Consider the following 10,779-nt stretch of genomic DNA (forward strand, 5'->3'; position numbering starts at 1 on the left):
TTCTACCCCTTGTTTTCTTTCCTTTTATTTTTTTGGTGTGCATTTGTTTAATGGATAAACTGAGTATCAATCGAAAAAGGAGAATTCTCAGGTTCAGGTAAATGACTCATCATCACTCTTTCTTTTCCCTCAATTTCCTCTTCAAAAATAAACTTGCGTTTTCCTAAGATCCCAATTTTCTCTCTCCTCCATTTCTAATTAAACTCTTCTCTGATTACTTCGGTAAACCCTAAATCTCACCCCCAATTCTATTAATTAATTTCTAATTTAAATGTTTCGCTACTACTTCACCAATTTATGTTCTTAATTACGTTTTTTTCGTTTTCTTTTTCAGATCACTGGAAGCTTGATCCCTTGTAAACTGCGTTAATTGATTTACCATGAATCCGAGAAGGTTTGCATCGTTAATTTCTTGCTTTTTGATGTTGTTTTTGGTTCAATTGATTCATACGATTGCTTGTTTTTCAGTTTCCCTAATTTTATCTGCATTTCTATAGTATGATCAGTGAATAATTGATTTAATTGTGAAATTTTTGATAGTACTCGATTCTTTATTGGCGGTGATGCTTTGAATTACAGAAGTGTGATTTATAACTCTTAATTGCGGCCTTATATGTGTCAATGTGTCATCAATTGACTAGCAATGTTGCAAACTTTAATACCGCGAAAGTTTCTTAATCGAGGCGTTGTTTTGATTTATAAGCCATTAGTAGGGGTGAGATTCTGGCATTTATTAGATATGATTGCAAGTGATAGAGTTAACAATGTTCAATTAACCTTCTGATGGAAGCTGTATATGTAGAAAGAAGCGTATTCTGTATCCGAACTTTGTTTTGTTTGCCTTATGGACCTGTATGTTCGTGTGATGGCGTATGTGAAAGCTTTTTTTTAGTATGTGTCTTACGGTAAATGAGGTGATCCTTTCTGCGATAGAGTTGCCCATTAATGGATTGCTAAATGTGTTGCTAGCTCAGAGTAAAGGGAAAGGATTCTGCATCTAATATCTTGCTCATATCGGTGCATTTTGTTTGAAATATATCAAGGTCTTAGAATGTAGATGACTAGATACTAGTAGATGTAACTAGATGTAGCATCCAATTGTTGTGCTGTTTTAAAGTTGGCCCGAAGAATTTTTATGCTTGGGGAGTTTGAGTTACTTCTAGACATTAATACATACTTCTATGAACTATTGTGATGTAAAAGTTACCAAGAAATCTTTGTAACATTTCTGCCTTTTTGTCTAGATGTTGATCTCCTTACTTTGTAGCAGAATGATTTTCACTGTTTATGGTGCCTTACATCTACATCTAAAGTTTCCTATGGGTTTTTGTTTGTATGCAGGGATTATAGAGGGTCTAGAACTTCTGCTTTTGATGGCATTGAGGAGGGAGGTATCAGGGCCTCATCCTCGTATTCCTCTCATGAAATTGATGAACATGACAATGATACAGCACTTGATGGGTTGCAAGATAGAGTTAATCTTCTGAAAAGAGTAAGTTATTGTTTCCTTGGTTTACAAATGTGTATCTTTTTTATTAACTCTAGGGGCTACTGCTACCTTTATCAATGTCCCAATTACTATGTCATATTTTCCTCCCGCCTAATCCACTGTTAATTGCATATGGGTTCAAGTTTTAGTTAGTACTCAAGGTCTGAGAATTGGTTTTCTTTGAAGTAAGGATTTGCTTGGTAATAGCGTAGCAGTTTGGTTGCCTTAATGTTCTTTGGTCTTCAAACTTCTGGCCTGAATTTGTGTATGCCCATGTAATAACCTTGTGAACACTAGAAATTACAGTGTCATTTAATTTTTTTTGGCTTAGAAAATTTGTTAGATTAAGCCAGCTAATCTTGACTAGCTTGAGGTGAGACAGCATCAGCATGTGTCGCACAGCTAATGTGAAAGGGTAGTGTCCATCTCCAGTTTTCTAAGCGTGCTATAAGGGTGAAATACATGTGCTGGCATTGATAGATATCTTAAGTCTAGAACCTGGGCATCAAAAAGGAATCTGGTTTTGGGTAAATGCAAAATACTATGTTGCAAATGCAGTTTGAGTGGCAAGGAATTGATGACTGCTTCACTTATCATTGATCATTGGAGAAGCGGATGCAAATATGCAATCATTCCACATATTTTCAGGAGGGATGCCTTTAGTTTGCAAACGATTACTAGAGTGCTTCTAGTATTGTGTTATTCGCAAGTTCAAAAATAATAAAGTTTTTCTAGAATTATGTTAAAACTGCTATAATTGTTTACTGTCACCCTACTTAGAGGCAAATGAAATATTATATCAAGAGGTTACTTCTACTTGTCTGCAAACTCTGCATACGTAAATTCAAGGGCTCGGTGGATTATTCTTTTGTGTCCTTGTTATGCATTCATATTGTACCTAAAATAATGGGGTCAAATCATGCTACTTAATTAATATAAGCATGAATTCTTAGAATACAAGAGCAAAAGGTATATGCTGTGTATCCCAATTCCCAAGTGATGCACTTATGTTATGTGTGGATTTGAATGACCAAAAACTAATTTGTTGAATGATATTGCGCTATATATATGTTGCAGTTAAGTGGTGACATAAATGAAGAAGTTGATGCTCATAACCGGATGTTGGACAGAATGGTATGTTTGTGACAGTCACTAGCCCCATATCTTAAATGGTTATATTTTTTTTCATTTTGCTATCATTGTGAGATTTTACTTGAGACTTATATTAAATACTCGTTTAGGGCAACGAAATGGATGCATCTCGAGGATTTTTGTCAGGAACTGTGGATCGGTTTAAGCAGGTAAATTTGATTGGCTATCCACACTCCCCCATACGCTGATAATTCATTTCTTAGTCAGCTGTTACAATGTGCTGATAAAGTTTCCCATTCTCAGGCATTTGAGACCAAATCAAGCAGACGAATGTTCACTCTTGTGGCCTCATTTGTGGTTCTTTTCCTTATTATCTACTATCTTACTAGATAATCCAAATAGCTAAAATTGATACTCCGTACAACTCCAGGCTTTTTATCTGAAGTGAGTCGCTGCCTCAAGTCTTTTCTTTCTCAGTTGCCGTGTTTTCTAATTTCTATATGAAATTGGTACAGCAGATTGTAAAAAAAATTGCAAAGCCATAAGAAGGGTACTTGAATGTATGAAGTTGTTTGTAACTTGTAACTCTGCTTCGTTTGAGTGTGATATCAGATTATCAGATATTTTTAGTTGAATGTATGTTTCTGGCCTTTGTTCAGCTGTGAACATTCTTCTCGTGTGGAATTAACTGTACATGCGTCTTTAATTACTCCGTGTAACATCTCACGATGCTTCTCATGCTTGGCCAAGAGATGTTAGAGCTTTTGTTTTTACGAAGTTTACATTTGCTATGAGTTCTAACCTAGGGTCCTTGTGTTAGATTCCTCGAAGGAATGTCACCATAGGCATCTTATCAAGGTTTCTCGACTGCGAAAGAGGACAAGTAGATATATATGACTTCATACTACGGCAAAACATCCAACTATGAGTGATAGAATAATACAAAGTAGCCTTTTCATTTTGGCTTGAAAATTCACTTACAAAAATCATTTCCAAGAACTTTTAGTTTTACATTTGTGAAAGTTTTGTACTAGTGGTTTTTTCATCAGCTCATCAGTGATTGTAATACGTAGTATAAAAGGATGGTGAGACGAATGATTGAAAAGGAGTTTGCTACACCATGTTCACCCTCCCCCGAGCTAACAATCATCTCTTTAAAGCGCCATAATCAGCTACTGGGAGTCCGATTAGCTTCAATGGTTTACGAAAAATAAAACAAAAAAAAATGCACCAGCCGGGAATCGAACCCGGGTCTGTACCGTGGCAGGGTACTATTCTACCACTAGACCACTGGTGCTTGATTGAAAGATATGGGAAGCTTTACATAATTATTTCTAGTATTTCTATGGTGTCTGTTTAAGTGAGCTTGTTTCCTAATTATATATTAATAAGATTATAAGGTGAAAATTCCTTTTAAGAAAAATAAAAAAATAGATTGATTGAAGAAAAAGTAAAGGAAATGGAAAAAATGACAATTATACATTTTCACATCAATTAACATTTAACAATACTATGAACTTGGGAAGTACTCCGAGTTATGGTCTTTACAATTTTTTTTTTTTAAACTAATTTAGTATTTGATATACTACATAGAAGATTTATTCACAATACTTATTCTCGAGTCACAACTATAATGGTATATAAATATAAAATGCAACGGTTATATATATATATATATATATATATATATATATATATAATGCAACGGTCATTTACAATTATGCACATGATAGTATACTTTGAATGTTTGAAAATATTTGATAAAAAATTGCAATTCAAACATTAAGAATTTTACAAAATAATAAAGAAAAGAAAGTGAAGTAATATTTAATAATTAATAATAACATATGAAATGATATACAAAGTATACATTAGTGACTCCGTCCTCAAGTAGATCGAATACACTACTTTATTAGTGACTCCTCAAGTAATAGACTACACTATTAATTTTAATTGTAAACATAACTATTATTAATATAATTATATCATAGGTACATTGTGAAGTCTCCATAAATGATGTTACATTCCTTGACTGCTTCATTATCTATTAATCTAGTTCCATTACAAGAACCACGTAACTAACTCTCTTTTATTCCCGCTCCAAAAATACAAAAAGCTAAAAACAAAAATTAATTAGTACTTATATCATACTACTTCATATATTAATCAATATTTGGTTACATAGAATCATGAAGCATAAGATAGATAATATTACGTGCTAATCATTCTTCAATCTACAAATCGATAGGGGTTCGATTCTCATCTCCAAGGAGTTAAAATTTCACCCCGACCCTAGCCTTCTCATAGTGGTCCCATTAAGATATATTAGGGCGGTGAGATTGTAGCATCTTATTAGCTAGTTGGCTTAGTTTAATTACCATGAATAGTGACCAAGACGAAGTTCAAGATCCAACTCTTCTGCCCCTTGACTATGATCATGATCTTGAATCCTCTTCCCTAGCATATGACCCGAACCGCCTCGCAAGGTTGGACTATGATCTCCAAGAAACCGATGAACACGACCCTCAAAACTCGAGCTATTCCCATTATTAAGGTGACTAGAGGAGTAGAATAATTTTGTATTAGCAACATTATCAACATGATAATCATCCTCTAATAATATTTCTTTGTTGCTAAAAATAGCATTATTATTATTAATAATATTATTAGCAGGCTCTTTAGTAGGGCTAGGTTTGTTGGTAGTAGTAGGGTTAGCTCTATCTTTTCTATGAATATTTATGTGACCTCCTAAAGCTTGAGCTGTGGTGAACCCTCTTTGGCAAAACACACAATCATAGGATCTTATGCTTCCACCACTATCCATATGATCATGCTCGTCGTGATCCGTTCGATCTTGATGATGATGGTGATGATAATCAATTTCTTGGAGGTTGAAGAAGAAGCTCATGAATAATATATTTTTGTATGATCTTATATCAAAAGTTTAGATCATCAAAAAATAGAGACTATATATAAATATTTATTTCATGGGAAAGAAGCTTACTATAAGCCTTGATATATATAAGGTCTTGTGCATGACATAAAATATTAGAAGTTGATGTAGATGGGAGATAAGGACGAGTTGATTGTGATTTATTAAATTTTATTTGAAAGAAGCTAAGGTTAAAGATGAAAGTATAGGTCAAAAAAACAGAACACTATTTCCCTTTAATTTTTTTTCCCTTGAATTCTAAGTTCTTTTCTAAATTTCAACCTTACCAATTGGAATGACGACATGTGTATTCAATAGATAATACGAGTAGTACTCTTATACAGTAAAATCACGACAACTAACTGATCTAACTCAATTAGTTGTATAAGATAATAAAAAGTATAGTATCTACGACATTTTAGTGAATTTATGTCATACTCTTATTAATGAGGAATTGGTAAATTACAACAATGATTTTTAGTTAGAGAAATCAAATTACATAAATGACAATATGAGTCGTATGATAATAGATACATACTATTTAGAAAGAATTAAAAATAATGTTCCTCATTTTTTGCAATTGGCAACATTTCCATCTAAATATTTTCTAGAAAATATCTCCGGCCTTTATATAAAATTTGATTTTGACCGTACATATCTTTGATTTCGTATTTTAAACAACTTTTCTTTTTTTTATAATAAAGTCTTTCCATTTGATAGATTTTGATAATCAATTGTCTCTTTTCTTTCACCACTTATAAGATTTAATATAATTAATTTATTTTCTTCTCTTTTGGTGCAACTAGATTCAACTAATATAATATTTGAGCAAATATTACTGGAGGCTAGTTTCTTTTATGGTGCACTCTTTATTACATTAAGACTACTACTATAAGTTTTGAGTTTGTGGTTCGACAAACTTTGTCACTTAGCTTGAAATTGACCAAATGCTCATTTGAGCTAGTGTAAATCTAAGTCATTTCATAAAAATTTGCCTAAATAAAAGTTTTATAATATCACACTTTACAACTAAATACTTTTGGCAAAGCTCATGCATACGTATATATAATCCATTTAGAAGCAAAAGTCATGCATTTTTAAGTTGAAAATGTCTTTCTTTCTCTTTATTATTTATTTTTAATGTAATTTATTGCAAATAGGCAGGAGTACCACTTTTAAGACGGTGGTATGTAGATTTTTTGTTTATAAAAAATGGAATTGTATAAGTTATGGGGAATAATATCATCCCATAATCTTCTTTTAACCTTTTTTGTTATTAATGGCGGAGTTTGAAAATTTAAATCGTTTATAAGTCAAGGTTCGAACCCCTAAACTGTAAATTAAAGATGAGAAATAAATAAATAAATTGATCTAAATTATATGCAAGAACAATTTTATATGGCTAGTTTCAAATCTAACAAATTAATGGTAAAAAAATTATTGTTTTTCAATTTAGTAATGCTTGGTATTTACAATTTTTTTTTCAAGTTTCAAAGGCTTAAATCTTAGCTAATTAGAATGTTTAAAATTGAGTTTTCTAACCCATTCACATGTACCCGAGAGCTTATTGATTTGAATTATGTTGGATGGAGTATTATTGATTGACTAAATCGACGTTTCTTTCACTTTGATTGGAGATCTTCACTCTAAATCAAATCATTCTTATTGTGATATACTACCTAGTAGTGTATATATAACTAAGAGCTAGACCATATAAGAATAAATAAAATGGTTCATCTTTGATGTCATGTCAAATTGACACCAAAAGCTAACTTCTTTTAGCTATCTACCAAGACAAATTAGAAACTATCAAACTATTACTTACATCTATTCCTGAGTGTACATATGTCAATGTATTCAAGTCTGATCGGATAGTACTCCTATTGTCCTTATGTTAGTTTTGATATTGATAATTCATCAAAAGATATGTAGATACCATATATGGAAACATATATATGATTCAATAATGCTCTCTTTAAAATCGCAAATAAACAAAAATTGATATTCTGGTTCCTAAGTATTCTTAACATCGATCTCATGTATATTTACCTTTTTTTTAAGGCTACACACATATTAAGTGGATATGCTACGAGTAAATCAATCAACTTGAAACAGAAAAATTATATATAGCTAACCAATGGAACGTCGTACATCTATAAAGATTAGTACCATGTAATATACATATATAGAGAACTCGTAGTGATCCAGCATAAGTATTATGTTGTACATACATTTTTTTTCTTTCTATAATTCTTCAATTCATGGCGTTACTTACATACATAATAATAAATGAGCTAGATAGTTATAAGAGCTTTCCGATTGAAAATGAAAGGAGAGGCAAATAAACATTATGTTGTTTGTATTATGTAACTTGTCTAAACTATGATTAATGTTGCTTTCTACACGTCTGACTACAAACATATATATACTATAAACTTTTGGACATCCAATCAACATATATATATATAATATAAGTTATAAATTTATAAATATATCATGCATATATAATGTTGATCTTACAAGCGTGACAAATCTCACAATAACTAATTCTTGCATGCTTCTAAGCTTTATTGTTAGCTTCTTCTTAATGTCAATAAACGATAATGAAAAACAAGAAAACATCAAATAACATAAAAACATGATGGCCATCTTGTTATATGCATGAGGTGTTCCTTCTTCCCTTTTATTCATACAACGATGTTACAATTGATAATATTGATTAAAATCTTAAGGCTTTATTTTCGACTACCGGTCCCGAAACCTTCAAAATTTCTCAAAAAGCGTGGATATTAGCCTTCAATTTTGTAATTTTTTGACTTTTTTTGCACGGAAATAAAAAATTGCCGAAATGTTTTCCAATTGGGTGGGTGGAACCATCCAATTTGCCTTTAAACTACCAATTTAACGGTTTACAACTTACACCGATTTCATTAATTCAAGCCTACCACGATCATTTATGACAACAAATAGTGATCATATATGGTTCCAAACGATATTATATGACCCCGAGATGTATTCCCTAGAATTTCAAGACTTTTCGACACCAGACCTCAAAAACTCTAAAAATTCTCAAAAAGCGTATATATAAGCCTTCAATTTTTGAATTTTTTGACTTTTTTCGCCCAGAAATAAAAATTGCCGAAATGTTTACCATGGTCTCTAATACCCTCCGGGAGTCCAATTGGGTGGGTGTAACCATCCAATTTGCCTTTAAACGACCAATTTATCGATTTACAACTTGCGCCGATTCTATTAACTCAAGCCTACCACAAACATTTATGACAACATATAATGATCATATATGGTTCCAAACGGCATTATATGACCCCGAGATGTATTCCCTAAAATCTCATTTCTTTTCGACACCAGCCCCGAAACCTTCTAATTTCTAAAAAAGCATGGATATTAGCCTTCAATTTTGGAATTTTTTGACTTTTTTTTTCGCCCGAAAATAAAAATTGCCGAAATGTTTACCATGGTCCCTAATACCCTCTTGGAGTCCAATTGGGTAGGTGGAACTATCCAACTTGCCTTTAAACGACTAATTTACCGATTTACAATGCAATCTGCACCGATATCATTAATTCAGATCAAGCGTACCACGAACATTTATGACAACATATAATGATCATAAATGGTTCAAAACAGCATTATATGACCCCGAGATGTATCCCCTAAAGTCTTAAGGCTTTTCGAAAACGGGCCCCGAAACCTCCAAAATTTCCTCAAAAACCTCCAAAATTTCTTCAATTTTGGAAATTTTTTACTTTTTTTGCCCGAAAATAAAAATTGACGAAATATTTACCATGGTCCCTGATACTCTCCGGGAGTCCCATTGGGTGGGTGGAACCATCCAATTTGCCTTTAAATGACAAATTTACCGATTTAGAACTTGCACCGATTTCATTAACTCAAGCCTACGACGAACATTTATGACAGTAAATAATGATCATATATGGTTCCAAACAGCATTATATGACCCCGAGATATATCCCCTAAAATTTCAAGACTTTTCAACACCGGGCCCCGAAACCTCTGAAATTTCTCAAAAAGTGTGGATATTAGTCTTCAATTTTGGAATTTTGACTATTTTTCGCGTGGAAATAAAAATTGCCTAAATTTTTACCATGATCCCTAATATCCTCCGGGAGTTCAGTTGGGTTGGTGGAACCATCCAATTTGCCTTTAAACAACCAATTTAATTACCGATTTATAACTTGCACAGATTTATTAACTCAAGCATACTACGAACATTTATGACAACATATAATGATTATATATGGTAAAACGACATTATATGACCCTGATATGTATCCCCTAAAATATTAACACTTTTCTACACTGGGCCTCGAAACCTCCAAAATTTCTCAAAAAGCGTTAATATTAGCCTTTAATTTTGAAATTTTTTGATTTTTTTTCCGCTCGGAAATAAAAATTTCCGAAATGTTTACTATGGTCCCTAATACCTCCGGGAGTCCAATTGGGTGGGTGGAACCATCCAATTTTCCTTTAAACGACCAATTTACCGGTTTACAGCTTGCACTGATTTCATTAATTCAAGCCTACCACAAACATTTATGACAACAAATAATGATCATGTATGGTTCCAAACGACATTATATGACCCCAAGATGTATCCCATAGAATTTCAAGACTCTTCGACACCGGGCCCCGAAACCTCCAAAATTTCTCAAAAAACGTGGATATTAGCCTTTAATTTTGGAATTTTTTGGCTTTTTTTCGCCCCGAAATAAAAATGCCGAAATGTTTACCATGGTCCCTTATATCCTCCGGGAGTCCAATTGGGTGTGTGGAACCATTCAATTTGCTTTTAAACGGCCAATTTACCGGTTTACAACTTGCAACGATTTACCGGTTTACAACGCCAATTTAATTAACTTGCACCGAACCCGACTTGAACCGAAATTGACCTAAACCCGTTTTAACCCGTCAAATCCGAATTTTACCCGACTTGTTACTAACCTGACCTGAATTCAACCCGACCCGTTCCTAACTCGACCCAATTTAACCCAACCTGTAACAAACTCGACCCGAAATCAACCTGACTTGTTATTGACCTGACCCGAATTCAACCCGACATGTTATTGACCCGACCCGAATTTTACCCTACCTATTACTTACCCAACCTAAAAATTCAACCCGATATGTTACTAACCCGACTCGAAATTAACACGACTTGTTATTGACCCGACCTAAATTCAACCCAAATGGTTCCTGACCCGATTTCAAATCACCTTAAATGCAA

The 10,779-nt window shown here is 33.0% G+C and overlaps 2 protein-coding genes and 1 non-coding gene across 4 annotated transcripts; 1 reads left to right on the forward strand and 2 right to left on the reverse strand.

Moving 5' to 3' along the window:
• Window positions 1-2,975, forward strand: LOC145568183 (bet1-like SNARE 1-1). 2 transcript variants are annotated; one of them, XM_081627623.1, is made up of 6 exons: window positions 1-97; window positions 335-394; window positions 1,342-1,492; window positions 2,567-2,623; window positions 2,731-2,790; window positions 2,885-2,975. In XM_081627623.1, exons 2-6 carry the CDS (start codon window positions 381-383, stop codon window positions 2,972-2,974), a joined length of 372 nt encoding a protein of 123 aa, XP_081483749.1. In that variant the 5' UTR covers window positions 1-97; window positions 335-380; the 3' UTR covers window position 2,975. The 2 variants fall into 2 exon arrangements, with proteins under 2 accessions (XP_081483749.1, XP_081483750.1); XM_081627624.1 differs by having other exon boundaries at window positions 86-222.
• An 832-nt stretch (window positions 2,976-3,807) lies between these two features.
• Window positions 3,808-3,878, reverse strand: TRNAG-GCC (transfer RNA glycine (anticodon GCC)). The gene has a single exon. It is a non-coding gene; the product is annotated as a tRNA-Gly (tRNA).
• A 1,077-nt stretch (window positions 3,879-4,955) lies between these two features.
• LOC145568053 (putative transcriptional regulator RABBIT EARS) lies at window positions 4,956-5,405 on the reverse strand. The gene has a single exon (XM_081627492.1). The coding sequence runs from the start codon at window positions 5,403-5,405 to the stop codon at window positions 4,956-4,958; it is 450 nt and encodes a 149-aa protein (XP_081483618.1).
• Window positions 5,406-10,779: the final 5,374 nt, after the last annotated feature.

Source organism: Chenopodium album, chromosome 11, assembly GCF_948465745.1.
Source record: "Chenopodium album chromosome 11, dcCheAlbu1.1, whole genome shotgun sequence".
Lineage (NCBI taxonomy): Eukaryota > Viridiplantae > Streptophyta > Magnoliopsida > Caryophyllales > Amaranthaceae > Chenopodium > Chenopodium album.